At 39.8% G+C, this 25,268-nt stretch overlaps 1 protein-coding gene across 1 annotated transcript in view; it reads left to right on the top strand.

The window, feature by feature from the left end:
- Positions 1-25,268, top strand: part of KIF26B (kinesin family member 26B) — a 275,199-nt gene that overhangs the window by 188,417 nt on the left and 61,514 nt on the right. Inside the window, exons 6-7 of the mRNA XM_030236166.2 lie at positions 21,702-21,908; positions 23,465-23,558. Of these exons, the coding sequence (XP_030092026.2) occupies positions 21,702-21,908; positions 23,465-23,558 (301 nt within the window). The remainder of the gene's footprint in view (positions 1-21,701; positions 21,909-23,464; positions 23,559-25,268) is intronic.

Raw genomic sequence — 25,268 nt, 5'->3', positions numbered from 1 at the left:
AGAAGTCAGAGAGCTAGAAATGTGTACATATTGAAACAAGAAAATCCTCATCATTCAGGGAAAAAAAATAACAGTGGATTTTCTGTCATTAAACTGACATTTACTGCTGTAAATAATAGTGACTGCTAAAATCTCTTGGCTTCCCCAGTGTACAAATCAACCAAACATGGATTAACTAGTTTCCTCTGATGTGGTTTACACTAATCCAATATCCTCTGAAAACAGGAGAAGGCCTTTAATTGGAACGTTTTGCTTTGTCTTCTGTGTATGCTGTGGCTTTTCAAAAAACACTCTTTAGCTTTGGTCAAGTAAACTTTAAAATTCTGTTACCTGAATGATGCCTGGGGTCATCTGTGCAGGGCTTTTGCTGGGACCCTGGGGCTGGATGCATGTGCCTCAAAATTAACTTGAACACTACCAGAAACAAGATGTACAGATTGCTCCTTCCCTTTCTTCAGACTGGAAAGTCTGCAGATGTGTAGTACTGCCCCATATTCTGTCCCCCATGTGCTTCATTTCACATGGAAATGACATGAGGGATAGTGGGGGCTCTAGGCAACTCCTGACCTTCCTTGTGTTTTAGCACTACCTTCCCTTCCTTGTTGCAAGAGCTGCAGGGTTCCTCTCATGAGCTTTCCATGGTCCTGCCAGCTGTTGCTTTTGCCTGAGAGTTTTTGGAGTGGGACATGCTCCTGCAGCATTTCCTTTGGTCTTGGCATGCCTTCATCACAGTGATCCCATCTGGGTCTGTTCAGTGGGAATACAGATTTCCCCGGTATGCAGCTCTACCTTGGGGGAGCCCCTTTTATTGTAGGTACTGTGAGAATATGGGATTCAGTAGCTCAATGACTTTGTTGTGCTGCTGCAGAGAAAAATAGAAACCAAATTGCTCTTTGAGGCTGACAGGTAGACAGACCAGCAGCAGACATCTGAGTTGAATGATTTCATTTTCATGTTTTAGCAAGAGCCAAGGTGAAAGTTATTATAGATGACAGTACTAGAAACAAGGTTCTTTGGCAATATCTGCACTTTCACCTTCTCTAGATGTCGTTATGTTCTTCAACCTGTTAGCTGTTTACTCTCTGTTACTGTCACATTTACTGCTTCTGTCCCTTTTGGTCTTCAGATTTATAGCAAAATTATTAGGGGCTGGAGGGTAAGACATGGGGAGACAAAAAAGGAGGCTGATCAGGAGAAGCAGCAGTAAGTTACCTCGTTAGGATACAGGTGGGCTGGTGGCTGAATAGCTTAACTCAAGATTTTGTGTAACAAAGCAGAAAACTTTCCATCAACATGAATGCCTGAAATGCCTCTGAGTTTTTGCTGAGGGTGGGGAAATGCTTAGTGCCTTAGAGATAATATACTCTCAAGAACCTCAGAAAGTAAGTTTTAGATAACTTTTGTTTGGGATTTTCAGGATTTTCCCTGTGTGAGATTACCTGAGCCCTTAAAAGGTTGGTATTCCCAGAAAACCAAGTTTTCTTATATTTAGGAATTCTGTGGATTTTTCGCACATTGTGGGAATCAACAGTTGGTGAGGGAGCTCCTCAGCAGGGCTGCAGTGCCAGAGACAGGACAAACAGTCACAGTTTAGTGGGGTTTAAGATTTAAGCAAGGTTGTCAAGTCTTCCATGATGCATATAGGACTGACTGTGGTTGCACCTTAGCTCCCCTCTGGCCAAAACAGCAACTCCCAGTTTCGAAGCCGGGCAACACGACCTCCTTGCTTTCTGGCCTGCTGACTGATGTTCTGACTGGCTGTGCCTGGAGTGCTGGCCCAAGGAGGAGGAGCAGGGCACCTGGAGCAGTCCATGTTTCCTGGGCCAGCTCTGGGCTCCTGCACCCCGCAGGAGTGGATGAGCAGCTGTCCCACGCACACGGCGTGCTGTTACGTGACTCGGCACACCGAGTTTCATCTACCAGAACAGGAAAAGGATGAATCTAACCTGACATCTGGTTTTGATTCCCTCCACAGACATTTCACACCCTCAAGAGGAACATCATACCCATGTGGGTTTTCTCTTGACTACCGAAGTACACACTCAGAGTCCTTCACCACATAAACCAGTCTTTTACATCATTGTGAAATTGCCTTTGCTGCAGGAAAGTAATGATTTAAGCAGATGGGAATCATAGGAGGAAGAGTGAGAAGAGAAAAGGAAGTTGCATCTCTGTCTTAATGAATATTTTTAAAGACCATACCAGGCAGAAAAATATTTATTTGATACACAGGAATTTTGCAGTGTAAACAATGATGAGTTCATCATTTCAGATGAACTCATGCTAAAAACATGACCTCTCCATTTTTTAATTTTCTTTTTTTTTTACATTTCTTTTTAAAATACATTTGGAACATTTTCAGAAGGCTGTGTATAAAAGTATGGAAACTCACAGCTTGGGGGAGAGAACATTGATTTTATCATTTTCTATAGAAACATACATGCACAGACAGAAGCCAAGTCACTGAAATAGTCTGTGACAAATGGATCTGATCCAGAAAAGCCTATGTAATTAGATTAGCCTTTGGCCTGGCAAACACTTCATAAAATTCTGTTAATACAATGTGAGAGAGCTAGTAAAATAAAGAGGAATTTATCATGGGCCAAAATGGGAAAAAAACCAAAGCAACCCTATTCCTTTTTAATTTCACAGCAGTGAATCCACTGGATAAATGTGCTTATTGGTTAGTGTTAAACTGCGAATGCTCAATTAACAATCTCCACATTTTTTAGAGCAGTATTTAAAAACCTTTACAGATCTCAGATGAGGCATATCTCCCTTCCATCATGCACTGAAACAATGCTTGTTAGTGGCAGTTGTTTTTATCTTTCCCATCAGTTTGTTCAGTGTTGTTCATTTGCTTTTCTAGTCTGATTTAGAAAATCAGATAACATATAGGAGTAAGTTATGTTCATGTGACCTGAGGAAACAGAGTCTGGGCTGTGGCATAACACATGGGTAAGAGGGCAGAAGCTTTGGCAGAGCACAGCAAGGACCCACTTCTCTTCCTATTCCTCTGAAGGCAAAAGGAATTTTATCACTGGCCTCAGTGGCGGCCTTACTGGATCTTTGAAAGCTTTTGAAAAAATCCCCCTTCATTTCTGATTACTGTTCTTTGTGGTGTCACTGGAAAAGTAAGCATCTTTTGTCAGTGCAAAGGATTGCTCCACGTGGAACTTTTTCCCCCAACAAATTAGTACCATAGCACTTCTTTTGTCACCATGTGGCTGTGAAGAAAGTACAGCCTTGTCCATTAAATTCAGCATGAGTTTGTTATGAATGCAGACAAAAGACACAGTAGGTTAATGCAACAGTTTACCTCTAGACATCTGGGTTCACAGCCTTGCTCAGACCTTGTGTAAAACTGAGTCTGTAGTCCCAGAAGACTCCTTAGCACACCTCATTCACAGTATTCACAGTACTCCTACAGGTTTTGGCAGGTTTCCATCCCTGTCCAGAAAAGACTTAGGACTGGAATAGCATTAGAGCTTTTCCAGGTGAGAAATGAAGAGTGCTGATAGAGAACTGCAAGAAAATTGCTCAGGCTCTGCTTGTGGTAGATGAATAGATATACCATCGATACCATGCAGCATTTTTTGTGACACAGTGCCATTTGTTCCAGACAAACAAATAGAGTTCAGCACCTTTTTGCCTTCCTTGTGGTGGTGGGTTGATCTTGTCCAGTTGCAGAGGGGAGTGGTGGGCACAGAGCAGCTTTGGTGGGCACATGGCATCCAGTCCAGGTCAGGGCAGAACACCTGTATGCCTGAATGATACTGCAAGGAGGATGAGATCCTGCAAGTCCTGGGATTACTTAACACTTACTCTTTCAGTAATTTAAAGAGGAATTTTGCAATTTGATTATGAATAAAATTACTGAGTTGAGTAATTCATTAAGTAAAAAATCCATTGAATTTATTATGAGAGAGTCATATTTAACCCAATTATGTCTTGGATTTATTGATTGTCAGATGCTGAGGGCAGAGAGATTAACTTTTCTTTTCAAGATATTTGAGCTTCTTGCAAAGTAATAACAGTATGTACCTAATGAGTCACAGCAATTTGAGTTGTATATAAATGTAAAATGGAATTGAGGGAATCCTTGAAGGCATTGAGCACAAGTTCAGCTGCAAGGACATTAGGTAGATCCATACAAACTCGTGTACATGCCTGTCTGTAACAGGCAAAAATTAGGTCAGTGGTCTGTACAGTCCAGTCTCCTGATGCCTCTATCAAAGGCCATTCCTGGTGAAGTAAAGGACATCTTGAACTCAGCTGTGTGAAGCAGCATTGGCTGGGAAAATCAGAGGCAGGGTTCTTTACTAGTGGTTGTGGACAATTAGGTGACATGGTGTGGTAGGAGGTTTGGTTATTTATGCAGTAGTGTGTATTGCATTTTGAAGGAAAAGGCTTTATATTAACATTCTTTGAGTTACTTCCCCTGGTTGAGAATTCAAAGGGAATTCAAAGAAAAGCCAGCTTCATTTTGGTTTAGAGAGCCTGCATATTTCTCCTCTACATTTTTTTTCCTATGCAGAAACTATTTGCAAAGGGTTAATAATGATTTCTACATGTTTTTCTAGGTTTTTATGTGAAAAGCATTCCTACTTTGTCCTTGGATAATGTTGATTTAGAGCAGTATGTAATCTATGTCTACAGAAATGTCAAAAATTTCTGCGCAAAAATGTGTTGACTTTTAGGCTGGATTTTGGATATCTTTTTTAGAAACAAAACTTATTTTGCTTCATGTTAATTAATTTTTTAATGGGAATATGTAGTGTGTATAGACTTTGCCCTGAATACTCATTTTTAGAGAGAATAGTGAAGTGTAGATTAACTCTGCAAAATGCATGTTACACTACTTCAAAAAGATAATATAATTGTGTGAATTGAACTCTTTATTGATATCAATTTGCTCAGTATTACTTTCCTCAGTTTTATGGAGTCTAGTGTACATATTTAAAAACTACTTGTTTTTATTGTTCAGCTTGGATTTTCTCAACTCTTTCAGCATTTAAGTGTTCAATACATGCCCAGTAAGTAGGTCTGGTTCTACTAAAGCAACAACTTAGTTTTTAATGTAATTTTTTTTGTTTTAATGCCTATATTTCAAGATAGCTGCTCCCTGTCAGGTCATGCTAGTTGCCAATATTAATCCAATTGGGTTATTTAAAATTGATGGTTGAAAGTGGAACTAGTGATTGAGCTAAAAAATAGGTGAAATTTTTTCCAGTCAGTTGTTGCTTGGTTGGTTTATTGTTTGTTTTGGTTTTATTTCCACCCCACAAAAGTTATGTTTACACTAATCTACAGGAATGGAGTATTTTAATTTCATATTTATTTTTTGTTTACGTAATGCATCATATAAGCTATATTTTCCAAGTATTTTTTGAAGTCAGAGAGGAAAACACTGTTTTTCCAACAAAGAATTTTTTAAATGAATCCAAAATAATTTCAATATTTTTTGGAAAATCTTAATATTTTGTATTTTTTTTTCTAATTAAATAAACAAAATTTTTTGTCCAGAAAAAATAGAAATTCTGAGGTTTGAGTCTTTAAAGATGGAATTGAAAGTTTTCAAGTAAAAATGTAAATTATTTTCTGTAACCGAAAGAGCTTCAATTGTATATTTCAACAAGATACAGGCTTTCAGTTTGGGTATGTTTGAGAGGAGTTCTGTTAACCAGGGGAAAAAAAAGGCATTTTGCAAAATATATTTCCTGATTTGAGTTTGGCATTTTAACTTCAGGGAAACAGAAGCTATGTTGTAGAGGTTCAGCAGGACAGGCTTTGAGTTCATCCCTGGCTGTTGAGGGCAAGGGGACAATGTTTCCATGCCTTTTGTGGGTGTTTGCAGCAGTGAGTGACACAAGTGAGTGGCTTGGTCCAGCTGTATGGTCTGTAGGACCATAGGATCCAGAATGGCTTCTTTGCCTACAGCATCTACAATTTCTTAAATGGGCTGAGGTTTGTTTCAGTCCTCAGAAGTATTTAAAGGTGATTGAAATTTTTGGGTTCAAGTGGATTTTTCTTTGAAGCTCATGTTAATACAGTAATCAAGATACAATCTGCCAGGTATTAGAAATTTCTCTCCTCTCTTAGACCTATAGAAAACCACAGCATACTGAACGAGCAAATAAGCTACCTCTTTCTAAAGGAAATCATGGGAGAGCCAAGGCAGCTGATTCACTGAGCAGAGTCCTTGTAACATATTCAGGCACTGGTGTACCTTGTTAATGGTAGACACTTTTCTGCCAGGTGAACTAGTAGGAGGGATTCTGAGTTGTTCTTATCTGGAAGTCACTGTTGATTAAAGGCATTTTCTTTCTCATGCCTTTGTCCATCTGGTTCCTTGCAATGTTTTGGAATACATTTCAGAGGATGCTGTAGTCTGTGGATGTTTGTGCAGCAAGAGACGTAGTAAATTAGGCTTACTCTGCATGTCACTGAGCTATACAGAAAAGATTTGAACCATAGACCACAACAGTTTGGAAAGAGTTATTATAATGTGTCAAGTCAATAATTCACATTTTAGAAAAGCCCACAGATTAAATTTACAGTTTGGATTCATTTTACAACCTATGAGACCATTAATCAGGGCTATGTAAGGTCTCCTAATGCAGTTTTATATAATCTGCATGTTTATGTTTTGACATGATGAATTGTAACATCGTAATTAAAATAATATTAAGAGGTTTACTGAATCCCACAGTATCCGAGGACATCCTGAGGTAGCCACTCCACTGAAAATGTGCTTTATTTTCTCCTATTTCACACAGAATGGGGTAAGTCCTGGAGCACCTTGACAGAGACTACAGTTCTTGAAACATCTATACAAATCTGTAAAAATTAATGACAGAATGCATTTCCTTTACATTAAATGCCATACATTACATAAATTTTCTTTTCCTATGCAATATAACCCTTACCAAAACTTGTATTAGATATTTGCTAATATGCATTCACCTGCAGTCAGGTAATTTAACAGAATTTAACAGAATTCAGTGCAGCATTTAACAGAAATACAGGAAGAACAATGGTGCAGACAAAGTAGTGTGTGAGCCACGGCATATCACCAGTTATTAGCTTTATCTTATGGAATAATTGGAATCAAAATCTAGATGTAAGTATGCCCAAAGTTGAGATGCACACTGTCCAAAGATCTGTATCCAATTTTTCATTTGTGTAGCATAAATGCTATATAAGAATGAAAGATACTTGACTGTTGGAAGAAACTTGATGGTTGAATAGGTAAGCACAGGGCTGCATGGTTTGTAGCACTGACAGATGAGTGTTGCTGTGAGGGAAGTCCTTAAAAAAAGGAAGGATTACAGTACAGCTTTAGTAATGGACATCAGGTGATACAGTCAGCTTTAGACATGCAATTAAAAACTCAAGTTGTTGTTTTTCACCTTAATAATTGTCATAATGTCTCTTACTATACCTCAAGCTTTCCAACTGCACAGATTTGTGCTCCTTTCAATCTAAATGTAGTACTGTCAATTCCAGGAACTATTTGGAAGGTTTTATGTACTGAAATAAATGAGGAAAAACCATAATTTTTTCAACCAAAGTTGATCCAAGTGAGGGCTTTGGCTCCACCAGTGAAAATCAAAATATTGTTGTGGTTGGCATGACTCTGATTTGGATTCTGGCCCAGCTCTGGCCACACTGGCTTTCTGTGCTTCTCACATTTCATACTGATGTATATGATCAGTCTGGCTCAAGTCATTTCAAGACATACCCTTTTCAGGTTTAGTGGTATAAAACCATCCTTCACCAGACAGACAGGCAGTAGATCTCTCTCCTTCCCTAACACACGGTGCTGATTTAGGATCACGTTAGATGTGAAGTTTGAATATTTCATCAAATTTCCTTCTGTGCTTCACATTAAAAATGGCTCTGTAAGTGTAATTTGTTGTGGTACCTTCACCCTTTTATCATTCTGATGTATTTTACTTCGCTTATTTGTTCTGCCTATGCTCTAATCTATTGTGGGAAGATGCTTTTTATTAAAAAAAAAATTCATCTTCACCCCCCCTTATTCCCCTTCATTAATCTCTCTATTTTGTGAAGAGTGATAAAACCTTACAAGCATCAAAGAATGTTTCTTTCCTGATACTAAGCTGCTGTAGTGACAAGCATGGAGGATGAATTATCTTAACATGAAAGATCCCTTTGTTGCTCCAGAAAAGGCTGGTTGCTTCAATCATTTGTGAAACCTGTGCACCGACCGCTACTTTTATAGCCATTGTCTGGCATGCCGTGCCACCAATGACAAATAGCAGTGTCACCACAGAAATTGTCGTAGGTGGAAAAGCACTTTTTAAAGAGTTGGATTTAGAAGCAGGTTAATTGGTGTGATAGCTGGCATTATCTCCAGTGATATCAACAGAGCTGAGGGGTCTCTGCAGGAATCGTGTCCCACCGAAGGCACCAAGGCAACCAAATCTGGAAATCTTCAGATTTTAGAGGAGATGAAGCAGCCAGCTCTGTCACCCAACTCAGAGAGAGAGAAGGAGCTATAGAATTGTGACCTGCCCACCCTCATCAAGATTCTCCACTTGTTCTTATCCTCCGCTTTCTGCCTGCATCCAGAAAAGAGAATTCAAATGGCCAGTGTAGCTCAATCTAGCTCAAAGTGAAGCCTTCTTAAGCAGCTCCTAGATGATCAAGTGGCTGATCTTTAGAAAGTAAGATTACAAAACCATTGCAGTCCCCATTCTGCTGCATCCCAGGTACAATGAAAGGAGCCTTGCTTGGATTTGTGCAGTCCAGGATGAGATTATTCTTAGCTATTTAAATAACATACCTTGAAAACTGATCACACTGTACTCAGGATCTGACATCTTTGCCACTTAAGGTTTTTAAGCCATGTAGGACTTAACTTTATTAAACCTCTATTTTCATAATCTTGCTCATGTTTGTGAATTGTGATTGTAGCCCTTAACTATTGCTACCCTATATACTTCTGGCTGAGAATTTTCAGCAAAAGAGCTGGAGTTACCTTACACTTCCTTGTTAGACCGTTTATTAAGAAATGTAAAAGCTTTCCAAACCAGTAAAAACTACTTTTTCCTTTGATACATGCTGCACCTAGATATCAGGAAGAGATAAAATGCTTACTCTCGTCTTAGTTTGTAATGTTTGCCTGATTACCTTGTTAAGCTGAGATTTTGAAACTCAAATACGAATGCATTTTTGCATTTGTATTAAGCAGCTCAACCCATCTAGAATTACAGTGGTGATTGTTTTAAAGGTGCACCTGGAAACCAAGTTAAAATAATCCTGTATAACTAGCAACTTAGGGACAAAGTACTATTGTGCCAAAGTTTTATTTAACAAAACTCTGGTAAAGACCATTGCATTCATACTCTATAAGTCCTTATTTTGTGGAAAAATCCAGTTATACTCAGTAGAAAACACATATTTTCAGGGCTTAGCTATGTATGTTTTTATAATACTTGTGGACAGCAGCTGCAGGCTATCAGCCTGGACCCTTGATAAATGATTTTGACATTTCCTGCAGACACTCCTCATGAAAAAGCCTTTTTTATTTTTTCTCAAATGTTGAATTCTGCATTATTGATCTGGTGCCATTCATTAAAGGCTGCTACTTGCGAGAACAATTACACAGTTCCTAAGTTACAGCAGAATTAATTATTCTGTTGACAAATAGCAGTATTAAAGGAATGTTAAGGTTGCATGGTTTAAGCACTCAGAAGTCAGAAAATGGCAGTTGAGGTTGAAGAGGATAGAAATTTTGCCCAAATTAAGATTGCAGAATTACAGCTGAGAGCATGTAGAAAGCCTGCTAACAGGCACTGGATATTAATTTTAGGGCAAGTGGTTGGCTACTGATCTATTAACAAATACTGCTGCTATTTATTGCAACATTTTACAAAGCAGCAAGCAGTGGATGAAATCATGTGGTAGTGGTCACAAGGCAGATGTCTCTTTGCTGGCTGTTTCTCATTGCTGTAGAGTTGCATTTATCAAGGAGGAGGGTCAGTGGCAATGTTATGCTATTATACTGCAGCTGAGGGTAAGAGAAGTTAGTGGCTTTCTGTGACATGAGACAAGTTCCATTTGTCAAAGTACTGTTTGCATTTAGTTCCCATCAGGGGCTCCCATTAAGTTTTCTTTCTATTGTTTTTGTATGTCAGCCTCTCTGATTTGGTGTAATTTTTGTTCTGTTATGTTTATGTTTAGTACAAAATAAAAAACCACAGGAAAGCAGTACACTCATGTAATCTTGGTTCTGTGATCAGTCAGGCCAGGATCAGTGCTAAGTAGACAGTAGCATCCTCATTGCCTGCATACCTGGATTTCTTCCCATGGGAACACAGGATGCAGTGGAGATGGCCTGTACTGTACCAGGAGTCAGATGTGTGCCCAGGAGTCAGCATCACAGAGTAATACACAGAGATCCAGCACTGCAGACTGGGCTAATACGTGTCTGGGTTTTTCCAAATATGTAAGAGCGTCCTTGTACCACCAGAGGCTGTGTTTGCTTTTAGGAACAAATTTGCTCAGATATATGACTTCCTTGGATTTTATTTCCTTAAGGGGTAAGTGTCAGGCTGTAGTGCCTTCTAGAGGCTACTGAAAATCCCAACATGATGTTCACTACTGGTCAGAAAACAATAGAATGTCAGGACTGGGGAAAGCATTAAAATGCCCAAAGTCTGAGAAGCACAAGCAAGCAGAGCCTCAGCAACTGGTTCTGGAAGAGCTGGGAGAGGCAACTTCATGTCTTGTATGTACCCAGGGGAGACTCTGTGGGGCAGTTCTCACCCCACCTCCAAAAGGAATGACAACATCCCACAAATGGCACTATAAACATATCCAACCCCAGTAGTGTTCCCAGGGCTGCAGATTTGATTTAGACTAGAAGCTGACTCATTGGAGCCTGTGGCTCTCTCCTGAAAATATGTGTTCCTCCAAGTTTGAGTCTTGATAGGATGTGAGTGGCACGTGAGCCATACAGGTATTGTCAAAGCAGAGTTTAGGAGGGAGCAGAGGGATGGCACTGCAGCCCACCACACTGGGAGGCTCATGGGCCAGAATGTGGGATCACTGTTGGAGATGGAATATTATGGAGTTACATGAACCTTCAGATGCATCTTGTATGACCTTGTCTTCTATTCTCTTGTGCCAGGTACAATAGGTAATTCTGTTTGTTTCCATGGAATGCAGAATCAAGCCCCCCCCAAAAAAGTCTGTTGCAGGGATTTCTGTTAAGGCTCAAAAAAAAAGGGCACTTTTAATTTGAGATAATGTATAGCATTACAAATGGATCTCATTAATTCTGAGTGGATGCTAAGGCTCTGAAGTTATTGTGCCTCCCTGTACCACTGCCAAAGATATAAGCATGAGGGTAGCATTAAACAGGTTACATGAAAAAAAAGTAAATGTAATATTATGTTTATACCCTTGTAAATATTACAGCCTACAGTTATGGGATAGGGGGAAGAACCAGAGTTCAGGTAGTCTGTTTAGGTAAAGCACACTTTTTTAGATGATTTATTTACTCTTAGGCTTTATTTCTGCCATTGAAAATTAAGAATAATTGTAAACATATGTCTTGATCCTGTCAGAAGACTGCAAGACCCTGAGGGATCTTCAGGTGAAATGTTCACTAGCAATATAGATCATATAGATCAGCTTGAACTCAGGTCTTATAACTTCCTTTTTTCCAAATTTAATTTTATTTCTGTTTTTTCCTAACTGAGGTCAAATCCTCATCTCATGCTTCCAGGTAAATGAGGAATTATTGCTGAATTCAATGACACTATAATGTATTACATTCCTCACTAAAGCATCTAGCTCTGCTCCTTGAAGTTTCTACTGATTGTTTCATGCAACATACAGTGCTGGAGGCTGCTTATATTCCCTCTGGAGACTGGATTTCTCCTCTGAATACCCAAGCACTTATCAGATATCTCACCTATATTGCCTAATATGATGACTGTACCCCTTCCATTTTTATAGGCTCTCTTTCACAATGTGGCCCTGTGCTTTCTTTGGGATTTTTTTCCTCACCATGAATTCCCAAATTTGTAGTTAGAACAATCCCTTTTATTTACTGTCTGTCATTACCAGCTGCCACTCCAAAGTTTTACACATCTTTTTTTCCACACTTAAATGCATTAAGCTGCAATTTTTCACTTCTAGCTTGGTTTAAATAATGTAAATCCTTCTTGTCTGATTGTATTGCTGCTTGTTATTTATGATGCCATGGCGTACACTTTTATGTGCAGACTGGGGAATCTTCTTTTGTATGCAGTCATGGAGATCATCTTTATAAATAATGGAAAAGCTTACAATTGTGATTATACATCTCTTTGCAATACCTGTATATCCTTTGTTTCTCTAACACTGAAAAGACATCTCAAAGACATGTGAAAGGGAAACTTTGTCTTTTATCTGCATTCTTTCCATAGAAATTCTTGTTTCCTTAGACAAAAAAACAGAGAGCCTTGTTCATTTTGGAATTCCTCATCTCCTGATAATATATAATGTGAAGCCCTCAGTGCCACACTTTAATTAGTGGTAAGATGACCTGCTGCTTATACTTACCAAGCTGCATCCTGTGCACCTCTTCCACAGCTTCACCAAAAGGGAAACTGGGGCTTGAAGAAATAATATAGCAGACATAATTATCAAGGCACGTGCTTGAGATATTGCTACTGCTGATACTGCTTCTGCTTTCTATCAACACCAGTCCTTGTGACAGCCGAGGCAGTTCAGTCATGTTTTGCTGGAAGGGCGGGTTTCTAAGAGGAAGCTTAAATAAGCAAAGCAAAGTTCTCTTCAGTCTTTGTGCACAGCAGCAGGATAAGAGCATGGCCTATGAGAAAGAGCCAAGTGACTCACCATTGCTGTCTCCCTCCTCCCCAGGGGGCTGATGGCAGCCTTATGCAGGCAGCAGGGATGACTGCAGCCTTGCCATCAATCACGAGAGCAGAGAAGTTCCTTTAGAGAGCCTGCCTTGCTGATGCTGCAAATGTGTTTAATGGGTTTGGCTGATCTGTCTGTAGGATCTGTACATATCAAGCCAGGTTGGAATAGAACAGAGCAACATATGGCACATCACATGCTTGGAAGGCCACTCCTGCACAGACTGAGTTTCTTGTGTTTAACTTAGAGAATGCTAAACATGGCTAAGCTGTGCAGGGATCTGTGACTGGGACAATTCTGTGACAATTCTGTGGCTTAACGATGGCAGGCAACTCAGCCCACACAGCCTCTTCCTCCCTCTCTCCCAGTGGGATGTGCAACGGAATCAGAAGTGTAAAAGGGAAAACTTGTGTGTTGAAATACAGACAGTTTAATAGAAAGAGCAAAAGCTTCATGCACAGGCAGAGCAAAATAAGGAATTCATCCACTGCTTCCCATGGGCAGGCAGGAGCTCAGCCATCTCCAGGATAGCAGGGCTTCCTCACGTGTAATGGCCATAACTGATCATCTCCCTCTTTCTCCTGCTTCCCCCAGTTTTATATGCTGAGCTGCCATGCTGTGGGGGATATCCTTTCAGGTACTTGGGGTCATCCCTCCCAACTGTGTCCCCTTCCCACTTGTGCACCCACAGGCTACTTGATGGCAGGGTGACATGAGATGCTGTAAGGCCTTCACTCTGTAAAAGCTCTGCTCAGCAGTAATTAAAATGTCCCTGTGCCATCAACATTGTTTCCATCATAAATCCAGAGCACAGTCCCATACCCCAGCTACTGGGAAGGAACTAAACCTGGTACAGACTATAAAATAAATTAAACAGGAACAGGAAATATTCCTGGGTACTGGCGCTCAGTCATTGAAGTCCTGCATTGTTAACAAGGTCCCTGGCACGGTGTTGGGCACTTGTCTCTCCCAAACAATTCCAAGCATGGTTCTTAAATTAGCATGGGCAAGGGAGCATCTTCCAGTCTGTTGGATATGGCCATACCATAGCAGAGGACAAGAATTACAGGGAAAGCTGCCAGTTCTCCGTTTTGTGAAAGGTAAAAGTTTTTATCTTGTTTAATTTACTTCATAGATACTGTGTGTCTAAAGACCCTTTTGAAAAATTTGTATTAACTAGGAGGAAAGGAAGGGGGCAAACCCTCTAAAAATCACTGAGGTGAAGGGAAATACATGCTTGATTTTAAAAGGCACCAAGGAAAAGATGAGATCTTGAATTCATGGCAGTGAACTGTACTTGTCCTGTGCACAGAGAAATTCTCATTCTTTGCAGTAGTGTGTTGGAGCCAGTAGGCAGTGGGTGCATGCTTACATACCTGCAGATCCACTGCTGTAGGGAAGACAAGATTTGCCAGCTGATCCCATGTTGTTCATGCTGGGATTGTTGAAAGCTGTTATGGCTTGTTCACTTCTTATGAAAATGCCACTCTCAGTGATGTTTAAAGAGTTGGTCCCATCATAAGTACAGGTCTATGGAGAATGTCAGAAGCTGGGAAAAATCCTTCTCCTGCCCAGTTATGCAGTTCTGAAACACAGACTTACCTTCAAGAGATCATAAGGAAGCAAAAGCAAAGCCAGGAACCCGGTCTGCATGTGGGGAGCCTTAAAAAAAGACCGTTTTCCATGATGGGATGATCCTTATGTCTTCTTTGGTTTTTTGTTTATTTATTTATTTTCTTTTTTGGTTTGGTTTGGTTTGGTTTTGGAGTGGTTTTTGTTGTTGTTGTTGCTGTTTTTGTGGGGGTGGGGGTTTGGCTTTTTAAAAATTTTTTTACAAGTAGAAGAAAGTTGCAGTGCTCTCTGTTAATTTAGAATCTAGTACATGCTGAAGTAGAAATATTAGAGCTGAATGGTTGATCTGATGCATATGCTGGTTTCAGACAGTGTTGGTGGTCAGCATTGTCTTTCAACTGTACCAAACCCTAGTGACAAACTCACAGTTACTGCTGCCACGAACAGTACAGGGAACCACTGAGCCATGCTCTGTAACCTGAGAACATTTCACACCAGATTTTACTGAAGTCATTATTAAAGTTGCATTGTCCAACTGAAAAAGTGTGCAATCATGTTAAGTGCACATTTTTTGAATAACTTGATTGGTGTTTGGGTACAGTGTGCAGCCGCTACTTCCCATTATTGCTAGAAGTCCAGATTGGTTCCACTGCTGTACAGGGTGGGGTTGATGAGCCGGTAAAATTTTAGCAACTACACAAGATAGAAACAGAGGAACTGTTGTAATAAAAGAGGAGACCTGCATGCTCTAGTGCTATTGCTTTTTCAGTTATTTTCACTGCTTTTCCAAAGCATCAGTATCAGCCATTTCCACAAACAGCAAGAATGGTCAGGCCGATGTATTTTGTAATTTGTGCTGAAGCAAAGCACTGCTGAAGCCTAGAAGAGTTACCTTTGTGAAAACAGAAAGAGAGGACAACAAGGCCTGTTTGCACATGCTTCCTGACCAGGTTACACTGACATAATTCATCTGAGTTGATTTGTTTGTGTTTTTTTCTAAATGTGATCATATTTCCATTAAAGCAGTGTCCACTCGTACAATCCTGCATTTGTTGCATTCTGGGTCAGTTTGCTTTTCTTGACCTCCTAGATTTCATAATCAACTAGCAGGATCAACTAATTGTCTCATAATCTGTAAGAAAAATCCTTTAATGTACTTAACAGGTGGTTTCATATTGTCTGAGCACAGTAGAAAGGCTTCAAACTTTACAGCCCTTGTGCAAAAGCATGTATGTGCACAAGCATAGGGATGGCCTAGATTTTCTTGGGCTGTAGTACTTTGCAGCTGGCTACAGCAAAAATGCATGTCTCACACCATTATTTACAACTGTAGCAGTGAGAAATTACAAAACCTACTCTTCATTAACCTCCAATAAGGCTATTCCTGCAGCCAGTGATTGCCATTACATTGATGGAGTGCTGAAACAGCTCAATAGTCCTGGCTGGCCTGTCTCTCCTGTGACTGCACTGCAGCTCCTGCCTCCCACCACTACCCAGAACACATCCAGCAGAAGCTGCTCAAATGATTGATGAGAAAAGCAGCTCATAAAGGCAAGCACAGTGCCTGAAGCAACAGCTGTCTAGCTCTGTCCCTGCAGTAATTAGATAAATGAACCCCAAATGAAATCTCACAGGCAAGAGTAGAAGGAAGTTATAACATCCCCAGTGTGGATCTCTGCTTGTGTTGCCTCATTGCAGTCTGTGTTTGTAGCTGTTGGTGGGTGATACAGATTAGACACAGATTTACCTCTCCCACCTCCCCTCCTCATTTTGCTGCTGGTCCTGCAGACAGCCCCCTGTGGGCACAGGAGACATGGCAGTGTCAGTGCCTGGACTCTGCTTTCCTTTTTTTTATTTCTTTGGCACCAGTTCTACTTTGCAGAGTGTGCTGAACCTTTGTCCTTCTCCACAGAGTATGAACATAACAAAAGGTCCCTGACAGGTCACAAATTGAGTTTATCTGGGGAAAATCCTACAATTAGCAAATTCCTTCTTTGAGAAATAGTAGGTGTGTTTATAGGGATGCATTAGATAAAAAAGGAGAAAGAAAAATGTTTCAGGCAACTGAAATTTTCATAGAGTTGATTAAAAGTTTTATGCCTATTTTTACAGTACAATAGAATAGCAATAATACAGCATTTCCCCTAGGTTTTCTCTTGATCCTACTGAATAGTACCCATGAAGGCACCCATCATGCCAATAATTGCTGTTTAGAGAGAAATTTATGAAAAAAAAAATTATATTCAGGAAATGTATATGCTTTAAAAACTGTGTATATAATTGAAATACACACATGTATGTGTAAAATAAGTGCATAAACAAATATGCACAAAAAAACCCCCAAAGTAGTTGAGGAAGCCTGAATGCTACACTTCTGATTCTGCTTTTATTTGTGGCGTTTCACATCTGGAGTAATATTGTGGAATTCAATGACTGTAGAACTCATGTAAGAACAAGTCATGTCTTTGAAGGCAGCAACTGAAATGCAGAGAAGTAAATGGGGGTGCTGTTAGATTAAATAGTTGTCCTGTGAAATACTGTAAACTTTTAAGAGAAAGCACATTAAAAAATGCTACCAGCATGAGCAGACCTAAGAAATGAAGTTATATCCTATAAAAGGCTCAGCAGTGATGCAGAATAAGTGACCTTTTCTTTTATTCTGGCTCTGCACTCCTAAGCTAGAGTAATTCTTGCTGAGTTCAGCCAGATTTGCATGGGTGTAACATTAGATCAAAATTAGGCCCAGGCTGTTTGTTTTACCAAGAGTGCATGTCTCAGGAGATTGCTTTTGTGTTTCCCTATAAGAACAGTCAGAGGTGCATCCAAGGCTGGGCACTGCCAAGACTGGAGGGCTGGAATTCAAACCAGAGTTTCTGGCAGACTGAGTGGTCCCATTAATTGCTAGTGGTGTCTCTGAGATGCTTCAATTATGAGAGATTAGTGGGAAACTGTAGCAGTGGACTGAAGGAGTAGTGCCACATAGGAAGTGAAGCAGAAAACCTTTATTCTTTTTAAAGAGAAGCTCAATTTATACTTTAAACATAAATTGCAAGCATAAAGTATTCACGTTCTTAAACTTCACTTTTCAGTTAGTTTCAAATTAACCATACTGTATTTCTGAGTTCCCCAGAGCAGCACCATGATCTTCATTCAGCCTGTCTGTTCCTTAAATTGAGCTGAAGTCTTTTAAGTCCAGTAAGTTCCTGTGCTATCCCCATAGCTGGCTGGGTTGCATTTGCCCATCCTTGTGCTGCCTCTCCTGTGGTGTTGATTTTCAGCAGCCAGCACAGACTCTGAGCCTCCCCTGCTAACCCCCCAAATATAAATTGCATGAAGGATTGTGAAACAGCAGAGCAGGAAGCTGTGGTCTCCCATAATTTCTACTGCTGTTAGTTGATTTACTCTTGTCATAACTACTGTTGGGAATGCTTTGCCTGAATTCTTGGATTTAGGCTACAAGCATAATAATGTTTCATAATGGGGTGTGGAAAAATGGCTATTGCCAGTTCTTTGAGGTCAGGCAGTGACTGAATCTCTCAGTGTGCCTGGCAGTGAAGTAAATTGAGACTCTGCCTCCTGTACAGGTGAACAGTGTAGACAGGTGGACAGACTGAACCAAAAGCTTAGTCACACTGCATTTGGATACAGCCATCAGGAGGGGTCCTAGCTCCCCAATCTCACGCTCATTCCCAGACCACAAGCTTGCCTGTGTTCTTAGAAGATATATCTGGCTCAGATGTTTTAAAATCTGTTTTAGTCTGCCTAGTTCATTGTGCCACTGTTACATATGTAGTTCTGAATGTGTTTCTCAGGACAGAAGTTAGCCTGTGTTTTGTCTGCCCATTGGGTTTAGAGTCGTAGCTCCTATGGAATATAGGGGACATACAGTCTGCACAGATGGGATCTAATTGTTTTCTCAATTAATGTAATGTAAATCAAGAGTAATTTGAGAGGATTGCACTAGTGTGAAACTGGCCTGGAAGACATTTAAGTGCCTACAAATTACCAGATGAATTCAAATAATCTATTGTTACTACTTGTATTCTGTGTCCATGACACTCATGTGCCTAGCTTTGTGTTGACATGTATTTTTGTCACACAGATTTGTGTGTGTGTGTGTGTGTTTTTCTGTGCTATGGAATTTGGGCCAGGCACTGTGCTTCCCAGAAAGAGCATTTTTATTATGCTTAGAGGAAAAGGAATAACTTTAAGCAGCCTACAATGTAGGCACCTACATCTCAGGTAAGCTTGTAGGATGCCTGTGGTGTTGCAGAGAAAGCAAGAGGTATTTGTGGACTTCATCTGTTATAAAACAGAACATACAAATTTAGTGCTAGAAGTGTCTGTTTCTCTCTATTGCCTGCAAAGGTGTCAGACAGCTGACTCAGATGGAGACAGCTCCTGTAGGCTGATCTAAAAGGAGGTGAGCAGAATAACCTTTGATGTGGCGTCCCAAGGCACACAGACACCTTCATGATGAGTAAAAAGTGGTCCAGCTAAGAGGATATCCACATGTAATCAATATAATATTCCTCTGCCATAACACATATGAACATGGTCTTTTCCAACCTAAACTATTCTAGGATTCTGTGTAGACATGGCACTTAGGGACATGGCTTAGTGGTGGACTTGGCAGTTATATGTTAACAGTTGAACTCAAGATCTTATGGGGTTTTTATCCAACTCATGTGATTCTGTGATTCTGTGAACCATGAGGTCTCAAAACAAAAATCCCTAATGAACAGAAACACAAAGGTTTATGGCAATAGCAGTATTTTTCTGGAGAAATGTCTATATTTGGCAGTATTGAGGAGCAATATATGCTGTTTGACAGTTCCTGGGGCTTCTGAGTTGAGCACTTTTTTTTTTTTTTTAATAGAGGTTCATTCCATTTATCTGATGCTAGTAAATTTTTAGGATTTCAGTTAAACTGGTGTTTTACTTGTGGGAAAGAGGAACCCGATGCCTTAGCTTCTATCACTATAGCTGTTGGAAGTTAGGAGGATTTGCAGTATTCCTTCAGTAAGAAGTGGCAGGGATTAATCTGATTTTGTGTGAGCAGGTTTAAATCCAGACCCATGCCAGTGATATTATACCATAACAAAGCCAGTGTAGCTTCTGCTAACACTGCAAACCCATATAGTTTGGGGCCAGAAAGAATTCTTAGACTGCCTGTATATGAAAGGTTGTTAAATTTCACACAGTGTCCATTCTCCAAAACCCCAAAAAACTTAGCCCAGAGTATTCTGTTAACTCTCCTTTGCACACAAAGAGGATCTGGAGGACATGGTTTCACAGCAGCCAAAAACACACATAAACTTATAGGGAAAGAACTTTCTAAAGCATGCAAGTATTTTATTTAAAGTAGTTGAAGAATAGCATTGATTTTTGTTTTCCAGTAGATCAGTCTGATACTCATGATAAAATGTGGGACTCAGTAAAAGAAAGCCAAAGCCATATGAAGTTGAAAATAGGAAAACAGCACAGGATTGATACTGCCCTTTGTTTTCTTGCTCCCCATGGATTTATAGTTGTGCTCCCTTCCTTCCCTGCTAACTTGACCAGTGCTTCCTTTCCAATCTTCAGGAGACCCAGGGGTGGAATAAACAGACCTTGCCCAGTTCATGTGGACTGACCGGGTGGTTGGCTGCTGTCCTCAGTAGAAGTCAGCTCTGCTTAGGGTTGGGTCCAGAAGAATGCCTTTGGCAAGACATAAGAGGTGGCTTTTTATAGTTAGAGGTTACGTTTCATAATAGCTCAGCTGAGCAAGAGGAGAACGCATTCCTACCCAAGCAGTACTTTTCCTTTTTTCCTCAGATATTTGTGTAAAACTGAAATTGTGTGAGCAGATTTGTGACCATTTCACCATTTAATGACAACTTGTTTTGCTAGATTAAAATACTGGTTAAATTACCCGTTTGACTCACTGTCATACAGAGAAGATGTCACAGAAATACTGAATAATACTAGTTATTTCTGGTCTCATTCTGTTGTCTTCAAAGGAGTTGTGTCAAAAACGAATTTTCCCAGATTTTACTTCTCAAAGCAGCTGATTTATTTGCATGCAGGATGAGGTTGGGTCAGCATGAGATGACACCTACATACAAAGGGCACCAGTCTCAGTGAGACCAACAGGAGCTGCAGTCCAACTTCAGGGGTTACAACCTCCTCCCGGAATGCATCTGCCATTCCAGCAGCAGATGTGCTCCCACCCTATGCTGACATGACCCTTTGTGGTCATTTGCATGCTAAACGTGGGTGGGTTTGATAGAAGTGACATATGATTAAGGAGCATTAACATAAAAGTGCTGTCTAGTTGGTGTGAATGCCAATGTGTTCTAGGAGAAAGTTGTGCAGGTGTAACTAGAACTGGCAAAGAGGTGATGTTCGCCCTCTAAAGTCAGGAGCTCACGTGCCCACAGCTGGTGAATTTATGGGGAAAACCAAAGCTAGATAGATTATCATCAGTTTTACTTACAAAATTGCTTACCAACTCAGCTAAGGATACAGAATAACCTCATTAAATCTATGACTATTTATTTTTGTCCCAGGAATAACATCTTATTATGTAGCTATCTAATGAGTTGTGAGCCAACATGTTTTAACAAATCTTTTATCGCTTATTACATTTTCTCCCTTGATGGTAATTTCAAAATCTGACCATTAAAATGGGACTGTTTTCACAACTCTTTGATGACAGCACTCAGAACTGTGCATTTCATCTTTGCTTTTGGATTAGAATTGCAAAGGTGTAAATTATAGATCTGCCTTTTATGGGCTCTTATTGATCAGATTGTTTTGCAGAAACCACAGCAGTTCTGAAAGCTTAGCAGTCTAGAATATCTTTCAGCTTTCTTAATTGGGCCACCAGGGTACGGTTAATTTTCAATTTATATTGAGAGTAAGGCAAGGGGATGCAATATTTCCTCATTGTACTTGAGTAGCATAGACACTAAAGCACCATGATGTGCATTGTAATTCTCAATATACAAGTTGCTTGTTGAAATAGATTGAGAATTCTGGCTTCATTCACTTCGTAGTTTAGGACAAATTCTGCCTAATACTTCCTGGTATTCACTATCTTCCACTGAGACACTAGCTACAAAAATCAAATATGATTTGGTCAAGTGTAGCTGGAAAATGCATTCAACATACCAGTTGTAGAGCAACCAATGAAACTACTGAGACTAATGAAATGTGCTCATCTTTTGTGTGTTTGCTGACAGGTCAAAGTCATGGTGCGCATTTCTTCCACGCTTGCCAGAGACACGTCTGAGTCCAGCTCTTTCCTAAAAGTTGACCCCCGCAAGAAGCAGATCACACTGTATGACCCATTGGCCTGCGGAGGTCAGAATGCTTTCCAGAAAAGGGGCAGCCAGGTTCCACCCAAGATGTTTGCTTTTGATGCAGTTTTCCCTCAAGATGCATCACAGGTAGGCCCTGTATGATTGGAGGAGTTATCTAAGCAGCAGCGTGCACCAGAGCCAAACTTCTCTCTGCTGCAGCAGTACTACTTTCAGAGGACTTCTACCAGGGCTGCATTTGGTCTGCCATGACCATCAATAATGAATTCAGTTTATTAAATTTTTGCTGAATAATGGTGTGTTTTTACTTTTTTATCTGTAAATAATTTCTCCTAAAATTATACATTCAATAATAGTGCTAAATGGTGCCTAATAGGAAAATCCTCAATTTCAACAAGTTACTGTGTATTATAAAATATTATTGTTTGGTGTTTACAGAGATGTGATCAGAACTACAGTTCTCTAATGCAGTCCTTTATTAACTAAGGGATCAAGGATTATTTTTACAGTATTCTATTGTACAGTTTGCAATAAGAAGATGGGGATTTTAATCCACAAGTCTTTATTAATGAGCATATATTCAGGTTTCTTATCTTTATTAGACTTTGGTTTGATGAACTATGTTACCCAAATGTCATGAAGACAGTAAAAGAGTAAAGTAACATTGCAAAGTAACATTGCAAAGTATAATTAGAAAACAGTCTTCTAAGCCTGGCTCTGTATTCATAAACCAAAAAGAGCTAGGACACAGGGCCATCTAAATTACTGTCACATACTTGTGTCATTAGGTCTCTCCCTCACCCAGCCCTGGTCCAAGCAGCTAGCACCTTGCAGACTAATGCCTGGATGCCGTTCAAGGGGCTGATCTGTGTACAGTCCCTTTCTTGGCCCATTTTATTTTCTGTTGTAGAAATAGTCTAGAAGTAGCCATGAACCAGGGTGGCTTTACTTGATGTGTTGTCAAATGCAAAGTGCTTCCCACTGAGGCCTAAACAATGAATTCTGATTGAGTTTCATCCACTGTTGTTAAGCAGTTGCTGCAGGAGCACTGTCAACCATTCAGCCTCCTTCAACCTTGAATCCAAGAATGACTGGGGTAAATTTCTGTATTGTACTCCTTAAAATACTGCTACAGTCTTCAGAATGGAGTCTAGTACTATAAAAAGCTCAGAAGACTCATAATAATGTTGGGTCACTCAGCTAATTCCAAAGAGGCTGTTCCCTTTGCATTCCTTACCCACATGCTTGTGGAATTAAACTCAGTCCATAACTGGGCAAATAATTGATCATGCAAAAATTCTTCAGTGTTGTTTTTTAATCAAAACTGTATTTTAAAATCCCTTAAATAGGCAGTTCTAACAAACCAACTACACCCCCTTACGATATGTGTATTTTTTTAATGCCACCAAGGATGTTGATACATCAGCGAATAAAACTTACTTGATCCAGAACACAAGTCCTGCTTCATGTGCTTACACAATTAATGTCATTCCCATCAACAGCACAGGTCACACGAATGAGACAAGCAAAATTAGATTTTTTGATACTTCAACATGATATCTGGAGGAGGGAAGACATTAATACCCCTTTTTGGTGAAAATAATTATTTTCCTTAATATTGTTTATGCTTCTGGTTTTTTATTTCCTGTGTTTTTATTCTTTTTTTTTCCCAATACCTGTGACAGGCTGAAGTATGTGCTGGGACTGTGGCTGAGGTGATCCAGTCTGTGGTCAATGGGGCAGATGGCTGCGTGTTCTGCTTTGGTCATGCCAAGCTTGGTTGGTACTGCTAAATTTCCCTACATAAGCAGCAAAAGGAATATTTTTAATACAGGATTGCTAGTCTGTTAGATTAAGGAAATCAAACTTTTATTTTTCTGTGTATATTAATTGTATTTGAAAGTACCTGTGCATGATCTCGTGCTACATCTTCACCTCTTGCTTACACATTTATTCACTTTTCTTATTGTGTAAATGTTGGGCAGCATGCTCTTTAGAACTGAACTTACCTTTGAATTATTGCTTCATTTCAGCCCTTAAATATTATAGCAGTTTTGTCTTTCATTGTCTTCACTTGTTAATGAATGGTCCAACAGTGATCTACAGTTTTCCAAATGTGCTTGGTGTTGGTGAGGGTTTGCCCAAATGCCACTTTTATCAAGCTGTGTACTATGAGTATTCACTCAAGTACTTGATGTTTGTGATGGCACTCTTACAGAGTGTGACTGGGCACTCAGGCAGTTTGATTTATACTCTCTTCCCTGATTAGACAGTTCACTCATTACTGACCTCTTCCTGCTGTGTCTCCAACAAGTCTTATTCTAATGGGTGACTGAATGTTACTGATGGATCAAAACTCACCCTTTGGACATGCTTCAATAGCATTTCAGGTATTCACAGAAGGACAATAAAAAGGAGAATCATCATCATTAACACTATTATTTTGACATAACTGGATTTTGAGAGTAATCATGTTTTTTTCATGTTTATCTAATTGGAATCATGTTTATCTAATTTGGAAGTACTGTCTCTTGAATGAAGAGGGGTTTATTAGATGTGTGCAATGATTTCCATTCTTTACTGTCTCAAACAACCACAGATGTACAAATATAACTTAAAAGGATAAGGTCTTAGATGTGACCTGCCAAACGCAACATTGCAAATGAGATGGGAAAGGAAGCCACCAGATAACAGGCTCTCACAAGTGCTACGCATCCTTTAGAGAGGTATCCTAGCTAGGCTTTTGCTGAAGCACAAGTTGGGTCTCTGCAGTTGTTTTGTTAACTGCACCACCACCATTCCACAAACCATGGACCATGGACTTACCCAGACCTGGACAGAGACATGTGCATAGAAGTATTTTTTTCACTGATTTTTTTTTCCACATAGATTCAACATAAGAAATGAAACAAGGTAAAGAAGCCACAAGTACTTGCCTGAAAGAATGTATACCATTACCATTTGGCTTATAAATTTAGGATCTTTAGAAAACTCATCTAAAAAGGATTATATGTAGACAAACCTAAAGCAGTTAAAGGTAGTACTCTGTATGTGTTCTTAATCACCAAAGTTTTACAACAAAGAAAAGCCAGAGCTAAAGTTGCAGAGTTAAAAAATACCTTACCAGGGGATGGTTTTGACCCAGATGAAATATTAATTGTAGTGGACCCACTTCTAAACCAAGTATACCTGGTTGGTTTTGAGGTTTTTTTCCTGAGTGAAATTATATCTGTGTGATTCTGGGATCAGGTTTCTGTCAATCTCAACTCCAGCATTTGAAATACAATCTAGTGCTTTGAAGTAAAATGGAATTGAAAGAATACCACACTTACAGTATTCAAAGTAGAGGTGTTTAGAGACCATGGCACTCCTACTCTGCTCAATTCCCCAATTCCTTCCATGATTCAACCACATCAGATGCTGCAGCGCTGCAAGGAGGAGGCCTGCAGCACCCATTGGGAATGGGAGATGTCAGGGGAATGCATGAGG

Source organism: Serinus canaria, chromosome 3, assembly GCF_022539315.1.
Source record: "Serinus canaria isolate serCan28SL12 chromosome 3, serCan2020, whole genome shotgun sequence".
NCBI classification, from domain to species: domain Eukaryota; kingdom Metazoa; phylum Chordata; class Aves; order Passeriformes; family Fringillidae; genus Serinus; species Serinus canaria.
Note: the sequence above shows the minus strand (reverse complement) of the source record. Positions and strands in the feature narration are given on the sequence as shown.